Source organism: Aspergillus karnatakaensis, assembly GCF_047715665.1.
Source record: "Aspergillus karnatakaensis strain CBS 102800 unplaced genomic scaffold BJY04scaffold_46, whole genome shotgun sequence".
NCBI lineage: Eukaryota > Fungi > Ascomycota > Eurotiomycetes > Eurotiales > Aspergillaceae > Aspergillus > Aspergillus karnatakaensis.
In genome coordinates this window covers 269,634-287,807 of record NW_027395758.1, presented here as the reverse complement: position 1 = coordinate 287,807, position 18,174 = coordinate 269,634, and the positions used below count along the sequence as shown (strand labels likewise).

Sequence of the window (18,174 nt, the reverse complement as noted above, 5' to 3'; positions counted from 1 at the left end):
CGCGCGCCTTATGACGTTTACGCTGGCCTTGGCCCCAATTTTAGAGGGCGGGGAAGCTTGGCACTCCTCTTCCAAGGATGCAGCCCTAAGAAGTTTCTTTGACGCCGCTGGAGCGCGACAAGCTGCCGAGTATGGTATCAGTTCGTGCCCGCCTGGGTGATCGACCGGTTTGTGGAGTTATAAGAACCACCTCATCCTACCACATCACTCTCAGCATCAACCGCGTGGACAGAACAACCAGCATGCCCACCTCAACGGTAACCCTAAACTACACCCTCGCAAACTGGGGCCCCGCCCCTACAACCTGGTCCATGCCCGACTGCACCTCCACCTCATCAGTGTACTTCGCGACCTCCTCCATCCCCGATGCCCCGCGGCACTTGGAATCATGCCTCCCTCAGTCAGCGTTGGGAGACTGCTCGCCTGAACCAACCAACTCTGCCATCCTGGACGCCTATCTCAAAGACATGAACCAAGTTCCATACTGGTCCGGCGACAGATGCCCTGAGGGCTGGAAATCCATCGGCGAGATCATCCGCTCTGACGATGGCCCCCCAGCTTCAGAGGGGATCTTCGCCGGCCTCAGCCCCTCGCAGACAACGCAGGGGGCGCTGGACGATGCCGCGCTTTTCGAGACGCAGCATGCCCTGGGTGCTCTTCTTGATCCTAGTGAGACTGTGTTAGCTTGTTGTCCGGAGTATGCTTCCTCTTATTGACTACAATCACGCAGAGCAGTGGATAACTAGATCATACTAACATCCGACCAGAGCTCTAACAGCCGGTCGCGCGGGGCTCTGCTTCTCGACACTCCCTGAGCAGGAAATCTCCACTGAATGCCGCGCTTTCTACGGGACAGTTAACCTGCTAACGGTTAGCACGACCTTTCCTGTTGATGGCGCGACGTATACGGGCGAGGTCATTGTTCCGCCGCGCGATAATCCGAGAACGTATGCCTCGACCAGGATCGATGAGATTGGCGAGGAGACTGCCGCCTTGCTGGTTGCTGTTACTGCTAGACCGCCGGTTTACCTCGTGCATGGGGGTGGAAATGGTGGTGATGAGGGTGAGGGAGACGATGGTGGGAGCGGAGGTGAGGATGAACAAGGTGGTGATGGTGAAAGCGAGGAGGGCGAGCAGGCTGAAGAGCCAAGCAACGCTGCCGCGGCTCTGCGTATCACATCCTACTCTACACCATGGGCCCAGGTTCAGGATGTAATCGGTGTTCTTGGAGTGTCGTTTCTTGCCGGGATGGCGCTTTCTCTGCCCATGTAACTGGTTAACAACGTATTAGCTTGCGTGGCTATGAAGATTTTGGATAGCATAATTCGTCAGTCGCGAATTGGTCTGATTCGATGGGCTTACGCCACGTCAATCCGGTCAGTTTACGTTGCATTTCTCATGAGTAATCTTTAAGTTTGTCGTTTTGCCCGGGTTCTATATGGCATTTCAGCACCGACTGACTCGTGCGACCCACGCTGTAATACAGAGTAAATGGCCGTGTGGTTAGTTGAATGTCAGAAAAAGTGCCATGGAGTCAGCTATTTCTCGCTGCCTTGACCAACCCGGATAATTTTGCAAAGGGCTCGTGCGGACGTCTGCAAGTAAATACCGCCCGTGCTACCTACATGATAATTGTATTTCAACCAATGGCATACTGCCCTAGAGCTATACCTACACTGTTCAGAGATCATCTGGTGATCATCTTACAGAGGGCATAAGCACAGATTATCACTGTAGGCATGATAGACCTCAGGTCAGTAGAGCGAAGATAATTGGTCTCTGCACTTGCCGTAGCCTTGTAAGTAGATGGCAATGACCAGGTATGCCGTATGCTTATTGGAGCGGGTAGCATTCAAAAAATGGTCGTGAGCATTTTGGATGTTGCACCTCGGAATTCCAAATAGTGTGTATCCCTGCTGTATGACTGTGTATGATGAGTCCACCTTACTAGACAAGCTGAAATGATATAAAAATGGGGGATTTCAATGATCAGTTCTACGTCAGGACTTCCTCTAGGGCCTAGGATAGACTGCTGGGATGTAAAGATAGCCCTATTTCTGTCTCAAGTACTACAGTGCAGGGGTTCTGCTAGTTGCTCTGGATGGCTCGACAGGTAGCCCTAGCTGTATCCTTGACAGGTCACCGGCTGTCCTCCTCCCTCACCTTCCTTTCAGTTTCGCAAAAACTGCGTGAATACCAAGTTGCAAGTTCGCAAACAGATACTCCCTCCCTCTTGAACCAAACAGCAGCTTTCACAATCACATAACCCTGGACATTCCAGCCCGCACCAGTCTAACCCTCGCCAGGACAACAGACACCACCCCTATAACCGTCAACACCCCCGCCAGAACCTGCAAATACACCGGGTCCCACTCTCCAGCGACCTTCACCAACGCCCCGCCCACCGGGCTCGCAAACAGCGCCGAAATACTCTGCACGACATACAGCAGCGCCAGATTGGAAATCATATGGTGCGGCTTTGAGATCTGGAAAATTATAGCAGGCCCTAGGGAGACAACACAGTAACCCAACGCTCGGCAGGATGTGCAGCAGACAAAGCATTTGGGATTCGACTGATCGACAACAGCGCTTTTTGCTGGGCGCCAACTCTAGCATCGCTTGGTTGACGCAAGCAGGTGGTCGTCGCAATGAATAGGAAGTGAACATGTCACAGTTACCAAAGATCCACATTTCGGGGTTGGTGGAATATGCAGGAGATAAATATTCAGCAAATGATATATATGTAAGTCCTCAGCCGGTGCGCAGCTTACTATCAGCGCACTCACTAAGAACAAACAGCAGGGATTGGTAAAATATGGAGCCTATCGCAATTATTGGAACAGGGTGCAAGTTTGCAGGAGGATGCTCAAGCCCCTCTCAGCTCTGGGAGCTGTTGAAGGAGCCGCGAGACGTCGCCAGTGAAGTGCCTGAAGATCGCTTCGACATCGACTCGGTCTACCATCCCGTGGGCTCGCACCCCGGCACCACCAATGTCAGGGAGTCTTACTTCCTGAGTGACGACGTGAAACGATTCGACGCACCGTTCTTCAACATCTCGGCAAGCGAGGCGGCATCCATCGACCCCCAGCAACGGCTCTTACTAGAGACCGTGTATGATGCCCTGCAGGCGGCAGGGCTCCGAATGGAGGACCTAAAGGGGTCGTCAACCGGAGTCTTCTGTGGCGTCATGTGTTCAGATTTTGGGACTCTTCAAGACCAGGATCTCCAATCACTACCCACCTACACCGCCACAGGCACGGTTCGCTCGATCATCCCAAACAGAGTTTCTTACTTTTTCGACTGGCACGGACCCTCCATCGCAATTGACACAGCCTGCTCTTCGAGTCTCGTGGCTCTTGATGTGGCAACCAAGGCTCTTTACGCCGATGACTGCCGGGTGGCCGTTGTCTGTGGGACGAACCTAATGTTGACTCCTCACATGTACGTCTCCGAAGCCAACCTGAACATGCTTTCGCCAAGCGGCCGGAGTCGCATGTGGGATGTTAGTGCAGATGGGTACGCACGAGGAGAAGGAATTGCGACGATTGTGTTGAAGAAGCTGGATCTGGCTGTTGAAGATGGCGATGCAGTTGAGTGCGTGATCCGCGCGACGGGCCTAAACCAGGACGGCCGTACGCGGGGAATTACCATGCCTTCCAGTAGTGCCCAGGAGAGTTTGATTCGCTCTGTGTACAGAAGGGTAGGCTTGGACCCAACACAGCCCCAGGATCGATGTCAGTATTTTGAAGCACACGGCACTGGCACCCCTGCGGGAGATCCCCAGGAGGCATCGGCCATCTATAGCTCGTTCTTTCCTAAGACTCACAGCAGAGATGCTAGCGACATAATGTATGTTGGATCAGTCAAGACCGTCATCGGTCATACGGAAGGTGTCGCAGGGCTGGCGGGGGTGATCAAAGCATCTCTCTGCCTCCAGCATAGAATTATCGCGCCGAATCTGCACTTCAAAAGCCCACATCCTGATATACAGCCCTACTATGATCGACTGCGCGTTCCCACTAAGGCAGAGCCCTGGCCTCTCTTGCCTGATGGATCCCCACGGCGAGCATCCATCAATTCGTTTGGTCTTGGGGGTACAAATGCTCATGTCATCTTGGAGTCGTACCATCCATCCGCCAAAGAGATGATGGTCATTAGAGGAGGCGACCTTGTGGTTCCATTTGTCCTCTCTGCCCCAAGCGACAAGGCTTTGGAGAAGACACTCGCTGCGTTTGCCGAGTTCCTCGCCCAAAAGCCTTTGCGTGACCCAGTTGACACGGCCTGGACGCTGTTTCGCAGGCGCTCGGTATTTACCTATTGTGTCAGCTTCTCAGCACCATCGTTAGATGTACTGCATGGAAAGGTTCAGGCAGAGATCGCGCATCGCAGATCAAGCAATTTCGTCGCCCGTGCTGCGCCAGTATTTACCGCGCCGGTGAGCATTCTAGGCGTTTTCACAGGCCAAGGTGCACAATGGGCACAGATGGGACTTGATCTAGTACTGAATTGCTCGAGTGTTCGCAATTGGTTGAATGAGCTCCAGGAATCGATCGATAGACTTCCAGAAGGATACCGGGCGACCTATTCCCTCCTGGAAGAGTTATCAGCACCTCAAGAAACCACTCGACTAAACGATGCGGCAATCTCACAGCCACTTTGCACCGCCATCCAAATCATCCTGGTCAAGCTTCTACGCACACTTGGTATCACCTTTTCCAGTATTGTCGGCCATTTATCCGGCGAAATTGCAGCGGCATATGCAGCGGGAGTTTTGTCCGAAGCAGACGCTATGCGCATTGCCCATTTGCGAGGTCTTGGTGCTTCCCTGGTGGAAACAAGCGAAACGTCAGGCGGCATGCTGGCAGCTGGAATGTCTCCTGACGAGGCTGATGCGCTATTCAAAGACGCCATATGGTTCGGTCGGATTAAGATTGCTGCCGTGAACTCTCCATCCAGTGTGACATTATCCGGTGATAAAGATGCCATCGAGCAGGTGGACATTGAGCTGAAGGAGCAAGGAAAGTTCTCACGAGTGCTGAAAGTCAAGATGGCATACCATTCGCATCATATGCTTCCTCTCTTGGACTGGTATGAGGAGGCTATCCGGGCGTGCAGGATACGACCGCAGATACCTACTACCACCTGGTTCTCCAGTGTCTATGAGGGAGAGTGCATTCAAGAAAAACACATGGAGTCCATGAAGGCAGGATACTGGGTAGAGAACATGGCGAATAGCGTCCTCTTTGCCCAGGCCGTGACAGCAGCTGTTGAATGCCAGGCCCCCGATATGATCATCGAGGTTGGCCCTCACCCAGCTTTGAAAGGCCCTTTCATGCAAACCGCCGTGGACCTCGTAAAGCCACATTATATCGGTCTACTCCATCGTTTTACCTCCGGCATAGAAACCTTTTCAGCGGCAATCGGACAATTCTTTGAGCGGTTTGGTCCTGACAACATTGATATCGAGTCATATGTACAACAATTCGAGCACAGAAGCCACTTCAACCTGGTCAAGGATCTTCCACTATACCCATTCGATCGGTCACAGGCATACTGGACCCAGTCACGGTTCACCAAATTTCTTCCAGGAACTCCGAATCCCCTCCTTGGAACCCTAACGCCAGACACTACCGACGCCAGATACGTTTGGCGCAACATGCTTCACCCGCGAGACGTCGCCTGGCTAAGCGGACACATGATTCAGTCTCAGGTCGTCTTTCCCGCTACCGGCTATGCTGCAATGGCATTTGAGGCTGCTCGTATCATTGCAGGTGGTAGGAGGCTTCGCCTGCTGGAAATACGTGATCTTCGCCTCCAACAGGCCATTGTATTTGGAGATGAGAGTAGTCCTAGCGTTGAGACCGTGTTTCATTTCGATGCAAGCCCGTCGTCAGCCACGTGACATTTAAACTCGACCTTCGCCTGCTTTGCCAGCATTGGGGGGCGCCTTCAGCAATGCGCATCCGGGACGCTGCTGGCAGAATGTGGTGAAACTAGCCCTACCATTCTCCCCCACAGGCAACAAGAACAATCATGGCAAGGTGATGGTTGTAGATGGAAAGAGGTATCAGATTTATTTCGAGCAAGGTATGTTGTAATTTCATACTCCACTTTCATTGGGGGAATGTTTTGTAACAGTAAGATATAGTCCCCAAAAAAATGAAGCACTTGATCGGGGGCTCGCGAGGGCACGATTTACGAGAGACCATTGCAAAGTGTGACAAAGAGGCACGCGAGCTATCCAATACACCGCACTCCAAGAAATTTAATCTTACTAAAGTCTGTTACGGCGTAACATATGGGACAAAAAATGAAGGGCACGTTTACATGCACAGTGGCTGGAACAGAGCCAATGCGCTATCCGATATGTCGAATATTGTGGAAGCTCTTCCTGGCACTTGCTACGCCAAAGCTCTCTAGGAAAATTGATCAGATACTAGCCAACTTACTGATGGTGGTTGTCCCTCGTGGGTGGCAGATCTGTTTATTTCATAGCCGAGGATACATAATGATATAATCCCATACAGGTTTACCACCATAACCCGATCTGGTCGATCTATTGGGTCTATTATTGTCCATCTCCACACCGGGCGTTTCAAATAAATATCTGATGACTGCCAAGAAGCCATAATAGGAATTCCACATAGAGCTGATCAATAGAGAGCCTCATCCTCTTCGCTTCGAAGGTCTAGCGCCAATCGAGCCGCGGTTGACAGGGGTATATACCGTAGCACATCCATACCGTCGTATTGGGGTACTCTTTTTAGCTTTCGCTAAGAGGAACATACCACGCGCATAGTAATACTCGGTCTTCCATTGGCTCACTGGAATATAATCCCGGATATTGTATACCGGGGTGCACATGGACAGGTGGCTATAACCAGGCCGAAGTCCCCCGGTCTTTCCAATCCCTCCCTCTCACACACGCTCCTACTGATTTTACCCTTCTCTCATACTCCCCGAAACACAATCACAGTCCCAGCATGGCAGACTCGCAAGGCCTCCCAGACTATGTGTTCAACCCCAACGCCGTCCTAGGAGACACCGACGCAATATGGCGGCACGGAAAACCACCCAGCTACACCAAAACCCGCGATTACTACGAGAAAAGTACTCCTTGCCACTGTGTTCCCTCCGTCTTTTATTTCACATTAACAGCCTTTAGCCAAAACCATGACCCACGAAGCTTCCTCTCTCCCAGACCTCGTCTCCAACCTCGTCAAAAACTGGGAAATCGAAGCATCCTACAAGACGTCCCTCTCTGACTGGCGCACAATCGATCAGTCTTCCTACACCTTCTCACTGAATGGTGGCCCTGAGCAGTCGGGCGAACATATGCTTGCTGTCGGGACATACAACGCGCTCATCTCCGCAAATAAGTACTACGATCCGGAACAAAACAACTTCGAAGACAGCCACAAGTCGTTCAAGAGGATGATTGAGAGCTTTGCGTGGGAGGTTAAGGAGGTCTATTCGGGGCCGCCGGTTGTGGTGTTTCGGTGGCGGCATTGGGGGGTTATGAGGGGGGATTATAGAGGGGTTAATGAGTAGATGTTCCTTTGTTCTTTTTTTTTGCAATTGGACCTTTCGCTAACGTGCCTCAGGGACGGTGAAACTGTTAGGATCAAGGCTCATGGGGAGGTGATTGATATCGAGGGGATTGTCGTGGCTAAGGTCAATGAGAAATTGCAGCTACAGAAGATTGATGTCTGGTTCGATCCGATGGATATGTTTCGACAGATTGCCAAGGGTGACAAACAGGGATTAGAGGGGAAAGATGCAGTTGCTGCTGCTGCTGGAGCCTGTCCGGTGTTGGCTGGGAAGAAGGATGAGTGAGGCTGGATGCTGCCGTGTATTCCAAGAACCAACTATGCACTTATATGATAACTCCGACTAATCAAAGTAGTTGAATATGAAGATCAACAATGAGAATGGTCAGTGCAGTGGAATGCCCAGTCACTTTCCCATGGATCTCCATTGGAGATTCGGCATTCTAGGGCCTAGGACCAGAGGTATGCTCAGTACATAAACCTTGTTCACCTTGAGAAGACGTCACCAGGTATAGTGGTGCAACCCTGTACCAATATTCTGTCTGCACTTTGAAGATTCAGACTCCAGTATTTGGGCTCTCAAGTATAGAAAGAGTGACAACGTGGTACCATACGTCTCGAGTGACATCTTTCCACTGTCCATACAATTTCAACCTTAGCTATGAACGAATATATCCCCCACTTCCTTTCGCCAGACGAAACGGAAGCAATCGACATCCAGTTTCGGAAGGATTCATGGTATCGAAATCAGCAGGTGCTATGGTCAGGAATCCCTCGAGACCATGCGCAACTCTGGGCGGATAACCACAACATGCAGACCCTCACCACCGCTATGGGACCGCTCATGGACAAAAACGACGGAAAGTGTCTTATAGCTCAGAAGGGCCAGAAGCAATGGTCTCGCTAAATTAAAGGGGCTCGGCTCTATCCGCATGGCGTATTTGTGATGGTGAAGAAATTACCGTCCTGACTCCTCTGCCTCCTAATCGATTCCATCCTTCCGGGTTTACCAACTACCAGGTGATCGAAGAGCCCATACTCAAGGGCGGATTTGAAGGGAAGCATGTCGACAGCATTGTCTTGGTTCATCCTGATGTTAAGGGAGCGGAGGATTTCAGATACGAAATATGGCCGGTCGATCGGACTTCGTGTTGGTTTGCTAGGTTCAGGACAGCTCCTTCAAGAACAAAGTGCTGGAGAGATGTGAAGAAGGTTACATTGACTCATGTGGCTAATGGCCAGAGTCTCCTGTATGTGATCTACGATCCTAGTGGATGAGACCAATGCTGACGCCTTGGGCCTGGTAGTCTTCCTTCTGTCGCATAGGTCACCGAGCCACGATGGAATTAACAGATAAGGAGAAGAATACTTGGGAGAACGACACAAGCGAGATATATCAGAGGAAAGTAGGGCTTGTCGTGCTTGTCGTCCCCCAGGAGGCTGTGGAAAATCCATTTGCTAGTTCCATTCCTCCCTTGCGTACGCATGCGCAGACTGGTCAGTATTCCGAGATGATTTGGGCTTACGACCAAAGGCACAGGTCTAGTGACAGGGTACTAAAAGTATTGGAGGTGTTATAGTAGGGAGATTGGGGTCGGGAACATCTTCTGGCTAGAACCAAGTAGCTGATACTACTACCTAGCAATGCTATAGAACGTCCGAGAATGGCAACAGGCTGGATCATGCTCAAGCTTGCTGATCACGGGTGATAGATTGGATCTGGCGCGAAATAGTTCCACCTTTGGTTTAGCATTTGGAGGCTGAGCTCTGGTGCCGTAAGGCTTAGCAATGGGATAGATAGAGTCACCATCTTCTTCTGGACACCAGTCTGTGGTTCAGCCTCGGAGGATCGGTCTGCAATGCCGGTGTGGTGCTGCAGGAGGAATCACATTGGGTAATAAATGCACCAATTAGAGCAGCCAGTTCACTCGAAGGCGCTGCGGTCCGTTTCGAAATGTCTCGAAAGGCTGCATGGAGGACGGCAGCTCCGCCCCTCTCAGGTTTTCAGAGACAATATTGCGATAGAAGGATTCAAGCTCCCGTCTAGGCTTGCTCCGCCCCCACAAAATCGCTGCCAGAAATGACTATTTTGGGCGCTCTCAATCCAATCACATGCCTTAACAGTCCACTAGTCTCCTGATGGTCTGATCTAAATCCGAGGCCGAGGATCTCCGAAGGCTTAGCTCTTGCTTCCCGTGTGTGGCTCGGCTGCATTTGTATACAGCGATGGCATGCTTGGCAATAGGGCTTCTTCATACTGTCCCTACAGGTAGAGCAGTAGAGAAGAATTGGCATAGGGATGGGACATTAGATAACTACAGCTTCAGCAATGGGGGCCGAGTATCCTTGACTGGCGCCTCTATCACTATAAAAGGTCGTCATGTACTCGCGATTTTGAGCCATCATCCAGAGCCTCAACAACAGCGCTAACCTCAGCAACCAACCACAGCCCAACGCAACAAGCTTCCTTTGCTTAACAGGTCAAGATGCACTTTTCAAAAGTCCTCAGCAGCGCTGCCTTCGTGGCCCTCGCAACCACCGCTCCCCTACCTTCACCTGAGATTTCCACCAACGTCGGCGAGATCCAAGCACTCTCTCAGAGCATTGCCTCATTCGCGGCGAGCACCAACAGTGGTCTCAACCGTATCAATGACCAGTTCCAGGCCACGACTCCTGCCCTTGGAGCTTCAGCAGTAAGTTTTGTTACCAACCACGGAGCTCCTCTACTGACACTTGGTAGGATACATTCACCCAACTCCTCGATAGCTTTCAGCAGGCCGAATCTCAATTGCAACAGGTCGCAGCCAAGATATCTGAAGGCCTTGCCAGCCTTACAGGCTCATTGTATGTCCTTCTCATACCCACTATATTATATCTGCCCTAACAGCGAAACAGCGAACAATCCGAACAATCTGCCACAAACCAACTAGCCGCATCATTCAGCAAGCGCGATATTTCCGCGAATCTCGCCCAATCTGGCGTTCCATACCCCGCGAACCCAGTCACTCCGATCTCCGGCATAGCTCCTGCTCCCATCCCAGCCAGCTCCAACCCTAGTACCGGATACTGGGGCGAGTCAGGCACCGGCTACCCCACGAGCTACTGGAAGCGCGACGCAGGGGATAACCCCAGTGCGGAGCATCAGGGAGGTACGGTTGTTCAGGCAGGTGGCTCGAGTGAAGGGCAAGAGCAAAATGACGGTCGTCAATTCGGTGTTCCGGTTGCTGCTCATCCGGGCCCTGGGACGGGATACCCTTCTAGCGCCGAGTACCCTGCAGGCTCTGAATATCTTGCAGGCTCTGAGCATCTCGCGGGCTCTTACAAGCGGGATGCACGGGATGAGCCTACTAGCGAGCACAACAGCGGTGGTACCATACAAGCAGGACATTCTGGGGAGGAGCAGGTTGAGGCTCGTCCGTTTGGTTTTGCCAGCCCTGCTCGGCCGGTTGGTGGTAGTTTTGGAGTTCCTGTCGCTGCTAATTCTGTCTTTGGGTACTAAACCTATAGTTTTCAGAGCAGGTTTATGTGGCGAGCTAGATGGGAAAGGTTACATGGTAGCGTTCGGGTAGATCTTAGTTCACTTTGTTGAGCTTTTTTGCCGTCATTTTTCCTCATAGCACTCGGATAGGCTGTAGACGCTCGCGGATCTCGAATCAGAGTATTTTGACCTCCGCAAAAATCCAACTCGCGGAGCCTTAAACCGCGAAGCCCTGATCAGCCTGTCATGAATATGGTTGCATGACCCTGGGACATCAGTTCCGGCCAACCCTGCAAACTAAATGCTCAGTATTTCATCCCAAGGACGGGTATATTAGCCTGTGCCTCCCCTAGTCGTCGCCAGATTCTCACCTTTGCCTTTTGACTACGGCATATCATCCTTTTCTACGAGCATTCTGGATGGGCAGAGCAGTTTACCCTGGCAGCCCTGCGATATAGTAGAGCTGCAGGTTGGAGAACTCCGCTTCACTACCTTACGCGAGACCCTTATCCGGGGAGCACCTTTTTCGACTCCCTACTCTCCGGCCGCTGGGGCAGTCCACGCGAAGATGGGTCGTACTTTATCGATGCAGATCCCGACTTAATCGTACATGTCCTACGATATCTCCGCCACGGCCAGTTCCCCCTCTTCTACGACCCCACTCAAGGTCACAACTTTTCGTTGTACTATGCCCTACTGGGTGAGGCAAAATACTTTGGCATCGAGGCACTGAGGGGTGTTCTAGATATGAAAAGATGATAACTGTGGAACGGGTTTTGAACAGGATCCCCGACTATGGGGGCTGGTTTGACATTCCGAGCACCTCTTCTATGGCAAGTGTTGCCTATTACCACGAATGGGTAACGAAACAGGTCTACCGCTGTCCCCGGGGGCTGGCAAGGCATGGAGGGAGTTCTGAGCTATGTGGAAGGTCCTGCGAAAAGGAACAAGGCAGTGATCCCGTGCAGTTCGAGAATGAGCTTGAGCTGAGGTTGGTCGCTTTAACGACCTATACCTCGATCAATATTTATTGAGCCCTCAAACAGTCTGACTGTTGAAGATGGTTGGTTAATGTGTTGAACATGTTTGAGACGTATTTAATATCAGTTTAAGCCTTTGTTCATCTGATCCCTGGCGGCTACTCGTGTCTTGCGCGATGTTCGAGGCAGAGCAAGCAGCTAGGTAGTTTTACAGTGGATCGAAACATTCATTCTTCTCCATTTGAGGGTCTGGAGCTCTAGCGAAACTACCGTTGCTTTCCTTGATGAATTGGGGGATATGAGTGGTTGAGCGCCAACATAGAGTTTCATAAGGTAGTCCTGAAAACAGAGAAAGTCCCTTGACAATCAAGTTCACCAAGTACATTATTGTTCAGAGTACCCTGCCTTTACTCTCTACTACAGGAAAAACTCAGGCCATTTCACTTCTTGATCATCTAGTTGGTTGTATGATGGGCAGAAACGCCTGCGAGCTGCCAGACCAACTCCAGCTCAGAAGGGTGATATGTTAGGCAAACCTTCAAGGCGTATATAGCATCATGATAGAGAAATCTCCGAAGAAAATGCAGCACCCTTCAGGATTTCGAAACGTATCAAGTCCAGTCTTCTTTTTAACTCCTCCACTGGATTGAATCCAGGCACCAGTATCACCAGCCAGCTTGATGGACCGTCAGAGCGAGTCATTGCCCTCGGAACTCTCCAGTTCACCCGATGTTAGCCCGTCGGCAGCAAATATAATCCAGCTACAAGTGGGAGACCGACGGTTTACCACCATGCGACAGACCCTGACAGACGAAAGCACATTCTTCGCATCATTACTGCCTGGTCGATGGGATGCTCCTCGATTGGACGGATGCATTTTCGCTGACGCAGACCCTACCCTCTCTGAACACATCTTACGATACCTCCGCCACCGCCGTCTCCCGCTATTCTATGATCGAGACAAGGGCCATGATACCCCATGTACCACGCCCTCCTTGGAGAAGCCAAGTATTTTGGAATTGAAACGCTCCAGAAGTGGCTTGAGACTCGTGGATACGTGAACCTAGTCGTCGTCGAGGTGGACTTCGAGCACATCAGGCCGTCTGGTACATACAACGTCAGAAAGTTCTCTTCTGATACACATGTGGATTATTATCCCCATAAAAAGACAACTCCCGCATACGTGTGTCCAAGTCATCTATCTGACCACATGCGCTACCCCTCGATGTGTAGGCAGGCTTGTTTCGCTTCAAGCAGCAATGGGAAACCTCAACATGTATATGAGACAGAGCAGTACCTGACAGTTGTGACGACGAAGGTCACTATCAAACCGGATTGAGACTACCATTGCTATATGGTCAAGCTTCCATACATCATGACATCTTACATCAAACCATACTGAATACCGAGCCCTTGTCACCTGTTATGGTTTTGATATCTTCTACGGCCGGGACACTTGAAAAGCCTGGCTCGGTGTATGACTATGGACGTTCGTGCTTATCCCCTTGCGAAGTGACTTGGAAAGCACGTAATGATGCTCCGTCTCCCCGTCCAAGGACGTTGCTAGCTATCGACCGGACATCACGGGTCCACTCGCGCGGATACCAGCAAGACAACTGCTCGCGAAATATTGGAATTTTGAGGGATTTTCTAGTTCGTGAAACACTTGTAGGGCTGTCGCATTGGCATCACAAGGGAGTCCTTTTTCCGACAACGTAAGCGTCAGCATGCTGGCGCCAGTCAGGGATATACAGTTTGGTGCGGCCAGCATGTTCATCGCTCAATGCGAGGATGGTGTCAGCCTTTCCAGTCATTTTCTCAGTAATCATCATGTGAAAGTAGACCACTTGCGAGGCTATCATGCTGAGGAGCCGCGTGCAATTCGCAGACCTTACCATTCCAATATACCATCGCACTTTCAAAGATCTGCAAACCCCATGTCAAGCTTTGATCCCATGCAGGCGATCTGCAGGTTTACATACTGCTCGTGGGTTAGAACCATCTCGAAAGGGTGGGTCTATTTAGCAGGTTTCTCCAGGTTTCTCAAGTCGAGTACTCCGCCCGTACTACATTACTGATAGATGAATTGTAACAAGGCGTGGCTGCCCCAGTCCGACCTATTGCTTTTCCTCCGAGGGAGCCCTAATCACAACACCTTGCGAACCATTGGCTGGCCTCGCTAACAAGGGCGCACGAATCACTCCAGCAAAAAGTCGCGCAAAGCGCTTGGACCTTAAAATGGCCCTGATCGAGTTCGTGGTGGTTAGTTCTTCGATCCCGTGGCTGAGTATTATTCGACGATTCGAGTCAACAAGCCTTTGTACCTGGTGCTGCGGTCATCTGAATGGTGCCCGGACGCGTCGTTTCTTTTTCCTAATCTGGCTAGCGAAGTGACACTGAGCTGTCATTCTGTCTTTGTGCAGCGAGGCTGCCTCTTGACATGAATCAGGCCCCCATCTCCGCGGCTGCCGGCTGATCAGAACATTCACTTGAAATGCTGTATACTCTGGGGCACGAGGCATTTAAATGTGATTCCACATTTACGAGTGTTGTGTGGGTTGGTGACCATCGACGAGGGTGACGGAACCCCGAGTACTGAGGAATGTTATCAACCGCATCCGGAGTGCCGGTTCTGTAGCAGTGAAAATCGCCCCGTCAAAAATGCTGGAGTTACGTTCAACATGCGGAGCCTCGTTCTGTCCCAATCCGGCGCACGATTGTGAGAAAGATGGGCAGTTAAGCCGGCAGACCCTGAACTCTCCAAGCTTGTTGGCAGCGTCGAGACTCTTTATTGGCTCGCACAAGGGTGTCACTCCTAAGGCTGCGACTCGCATTTGGGCCACGGACACTCTGTAAACCTAATTTCACCGTGCTTTGTGACAAATGTGATTGGACGAAAGCGTGACGAGGTAGCTATTTTCAGGCCCAGCCTGCAGCTACTATTTTCTTTGTCCAGGATAACCCTGCATCGGGGCAAACCTCTGGAGCCCTTTCCTCTGAACCAGATCCTCCCTCGCGAAAACAAGCAGACGCTAAAAGGGGTCAACCTTCAGGACCCTGATGACAAGTCATAGGAGGGAGAAACTTTAAAATGGGACTCCCCCGCTGTAAATAGAGAGACAATCTCCCTCAAGCGAAGATCTACGCCTCTCTGCTTTCCTCCTCAAGGCGAATCCTCTCAATATGCGCCTCCTCTCTGTTTGTCTGTTTATCCTGTCCTGGCAGAGTGCGCTGGGTCGCGCCATCGACTTAGACATCCTCGATCTTTTGAAATCAGATGCCGGCAGCGTGCCCCTTCGCATCCTCTCTCTCGGGGCGTCAATTGTATGGGGCGAGCATTCCTCAGACGGAAACGGGTTCCGTAAGCCACTCAGAGACCAACTGACATCCAACGGGTGGTCGGTGGATATGGTTGGGAGTCGGAAGAACGGGAATATGCAGGATAATGTATGTCCTCCAGCGAGCAGTAACCTTGCTCAGCCGTGCTTTCCCAGGTTCACCTTACTAATAGTAAATCCAGGATGTTGAAGCAACGCCCGGAAACACAATCGACCAGGTCCGCGCCGCAGCATCAAACTCCCTGCAATACAAGCCAAACGTCGTCCTCATCAACGCCGGCACCAACGACGCGCGGTTGGCGATTGACGTCCCTAACGCCGGCAATCGCATGCGCACCTTGATCGAGAGTTTAACCTCGGCCCCAGATATGAGAAACACTCTCATCGTCCTCTCGACCCTGATTCCGTCCGGGAACACAGCAATCACTCGCAACACACCCTCAATCAACACGCAATATCGCGCGCTGGTCGAAACACTGCGCAAGCAGGGCACGCGCATCGTGCTCGCGGAGATGAACTCCGCGAGTGGCACGCCCTCGCTCACTTATCCTGACGACTACCGGCAGAACGGGGTGCTGGACGATACGCACCCCGGGGATAGCGGGTATGTGAAGATGGCGTCGATCTGGTATGAGGCTATCAGTAGTGCGGCGGCTCAGGGGCTTATTTCCAGTCCTGCTGTGGCGAAGAGCTAGGTCAGCAGTAATGCTTGTGAGGGTTATGGCGACGGAACGATTTCTTGTCGGTTGACGCGGCCGGTGAGCGGACAGGACGATGGGGTCCGCTATCGGTCTTCAGCAGACTCGTGGGTTTCTCTTCATGTGATGGATTTTCTTGTATGTTCTCTTTTTTTCTCTTCCTGGTGTTTTGGGCGATAGATCCGGTGTTGTCTCGGGGTGGAGTTTGTTGACTTCGTAATGTGTGTGCTGCTGGAATAGGGAATAGAGTATATATTTGCAGCAATTATCCAACCCAGCGTTCAGCTTCCATCGCTTGTAAGGTTCTCCCTTTCAGTTACTGCATCCGTCGCTCTCTCAAATACACCTCGTCGTCAGAGACTCCTTTTCTCCCCGCCGCTCTATCCTTCGCCACATAACGTAGTGGCCCCGTGCTCTCAAGCGGACACTCGACATCGCTGCTTCTAAGTGGGCATTACAGTACTCGAGAGTATCGTATCACTGGAGCCAAACATTACCTGATGGTGTTTGGATACGCTGTGCTTGTGCATTGGCAACGAGCATGTTGTGTCTACTAGAAGATACAGGCATGGACATCCAAGTATACTGTGCAGAGGTAAGCAACGCCTGAACAGGTACTACAGTGTTGGGCCCTGGCCGCAACGCTCCTTCCGTCTGCGCGTTCCTTCCTTATTTTGGCTACTTGATCATCGTCTGCGTGTCCAGTGCTCTATCTCAACTTCCAATGATGGGCGCGGGACAGAGGAGTAGAATGGCAGAGTGTTCCTATGCAGCGAGCGCCGGTACTGCTCCCCTATCAGGTACGCCCTATTCCGCTCGGTCAAAACGCTATCTAAACTCCCAATAGACCCAGCACCGTGGAACATTCGCGCAACATCGCCCGGTGCTGTAGTGACCTGGTATCGCTCCTCCCAGTTCGGGCAGGATAGGGCCCGTCTCCACTTGGGATCGTCCAGATCGAACCCTGCCCCAAGATCCACCCACTTCGTGACCACAACAGCTCTCCCTTTGTCTTGACATGCGCGCAAGTCAATCCGGAACTCGACACCACAGGCTGAACAGCATTGCTGCCCGAGTACGAGACCTTCGCTGTGCAAATCAACGTCAAGGTTGGCCCCGCACCTGCGCCGAACAACGGATCCTACGCGCTTGTGTGCGCATATTTTCGTGACGTCTAGTATTGAATCCACTAGACCCTTGTCGGAGCCGCTGTGAAAGAGTACCCAGGTTTGGACTTGCAGGATCAGGGTTGATTTGACTTCGCCGTCCTCCTGCCCGGGCTCCAGGGCACACACTCGCGCCTCGACGGACCTCAGTTCCGTGACCCTGGGATCCGAGAACCCATCCATCACCTCGGTGTACGCTAACGACTGCACTGTGATCCCCTGAGTGCCACCCTTGAGGTGGTTCTTCATCGCCACCACGAGGTGGCCGTGCCGGAAGTCATATTGGGTGAACATGCTGCAGCCGATGAAGAGCATGTAGAGCTGGAGGGGAAAGTCGCCACGTGATACTTTTGATATATCCGGGCAGGGGTGTTTCATGTTCAACAAAGTCGAGGCAGGGTGCTGGACGTCCGAGATTGGGTGGAGGGTCGCGCACCGGAGGCAGGCGAACTGGTCTGGCATATCGCGGGCTATCCTGGTAAGGAGTGCTGCCTTGAGCTTGGATGTGGGTCTGTAGCGTGATAGCAAAGAAGTCGGATCACCCTTGCTAATGACGTGCAGAAGCCAGTGGCTGCATAGAGCCAGACAGACGGGGTCGGGATTGTCGAGGAAGTCTGTAATGCACAGGAGGAGCTCGGGAGGGATTGTTTCGAGGATTGACGGCTGTCGCTCAGGTCGTCGCTTCGGTTTCCAGCCACGGCCTAGAATCCGCTTCAGCAGCAACGCTAGACCACTCATGATGATGTTAATGGGGAGAAATGGAAGATTCTTTAACAGGACTTAAGGTTGGAAGCTTAAGAAGAAGGTATGCACGTGACTGAATCGGGGGTGCTTCCGGCCCAGGATAAAGAGTATTTCTCTTTCATAGAGAGTACTTTGGAAAGGGCACTGAGTGCATCTTTTGTATATACTCCGTATAGTTACCTTCTCGCTAGATACTACCTAGCCCAATCAGGCTAGCGTC

The 18,174-nt window shown here is 51.7% G+C and overlaps 7 protein-coding genes across 7 annotated transcripts; 6 read left to right on the top strand and 1 right to left on the bottom strand.

The window, feature by feature from the left end:
- Nucleotides 1-242: 242 nt before the first annotated feature.
- On the top strand, nucleotides 243-1,272 carry BJY04DRAFT_221202 (uncharacterized protein; the record flags this gene model as incomplete). Its single annotated transcript, XM_073717049.1, has 2 exons — nucleotides 243-697; nucleotides 768-1,272. 2 exons carry the CDS (start codon nucleotides 243-245, stop codon nucleotides 1,270-1,272), a joined length of 960 nt encoding a protein of 319 aa, XP_073568295.1.
- A 1,543-nt stretch (nucleotides 1,273-2,815) lies between these two features.
- BJY04DRAFT_221201 (type I polyketide synthase) lies at nucleotides 2,816-5,902 on the top strand (the record flags this gene model as incomplete). The annotated part of the gene is made up of 1 exon (XM_073717048.1): nucleotides 2,816-5,902. The coding sequence occupies one exon, from the start codon at nucleotides 2,816-2,818 to the stop codon at nucleotides 5,900-5,902; it is 3,087 nt and encodes a 1,028-aa protein (XP_073568294.1).
- A 1,081-nt stretch (nucleotides 5,903-6,983) lies between these two features.
- BJY04DRAFT_221200 (uncharacterized protein) lies at nucleotides 6,984-7,836 on the top strand (the record flags this gene model as incomplete). Its single annotated transcript, XM_073717047.1, has 3 exons — nucleotides 6,984-7,110; nucleotides 7,166-7,547; nucleotides 7,605-7,836. 3 exons carry the CDS (start codon nucleotides 6,984-6,986, stop codon nucleotides 7,834-7,836), a joined length of 741 nt encoding a protein of 246 aa, XP_073568293.1.
- Nucleotides 7,837-10,036: 2,200 nt separating this feature from the next.
- Nucleotides 10,037-11,049, top strand: BJY04DRAFT_221199 (WXG100 family type VII secretion target; the record flags this gene model as incomplete). Its single annotated transcript, XM_073717045.1, has 3 exons — nucleotides 10,037-10,243; nucleotides 10,291-10,394; nucleotides 10,446-11,049. 3 exons carry the CDS (start codon nucleotides 10,037-10,039, stop codon nucleotides 11,047-11,049), a joined length of 915 nt encoding a protein of 304 aa, XP_073568292.1.
- Nucleotides 11,050-11,737: 688 nt separating this feature from the next.
- BJY04DRAFT_113349 (uncharacterized protein) lies at nucleotides 11,738-12,155 on the top strand. Its single transcript, XM_073708191.1, has one exon. The coding sequence runs from the start codon at nucleotides 11,784-11,786 to the stop codon at nucleotides 12,060-12,062; it is 279 nt and encodes a 92-aa protein (XP_073568291.1). The 5' UTR covers nucleotides 11,738-11,783; the 3' UTR covers nucleotides 12,063-12,155.
- Nucleotides 12,156-15,191: 3,036 nt separating this feature from the next.
- On the top strand, nucleotides 15,192-16,041 carry BJY04DRAFT_221198 (SGNH/GDSL hydrolase family protein; the record flags this gene model as incomplete). Its single annotated transcript, XM_073717044.1, has 2 exons — nucleotides 15,192-15,455; nucleotides 15,529-16,041. 2 exons carry the CDS (start codon nucleotides 15,192-15,194, stop codon nucleotides 16,039-16,041), a joined length of 777 nt encoding a protein of 258 aa, XP_073568290.1.
- A 689-nt stretch (nucleotides 16,042-16,730) lies between these two features.
- BJY04DRAFT_221197 (uncharacterized protein) lies at nucleotides 16,731-17,948 on the bottom strand (the record flags this gene model as incomplete). Its single annotated transcript, XM_073717043.1, has 1 exon — nucleotides 16,731-17,948. One exon carries the CDS (start codon nucleotides 17,946-17,948, stop codon nucleotides 16,731-16,733), a length of 1,218 nt encoding a protein of 405 aa, XP_073568289.1.
- Nucleotides 17,949-18,174: the final 226 nt, after the last annotated feature.

Bases quoted from the DNA above. Each gene is read 5' to 3' on its own strand.
- BJY04DRAFT_113349 (XM_073708191.1), top strand. From the start codon at position 11,784: ATGATAACTGTGGAACGGGTTTTGAACAGGATCCCCGACTATGGGGGC.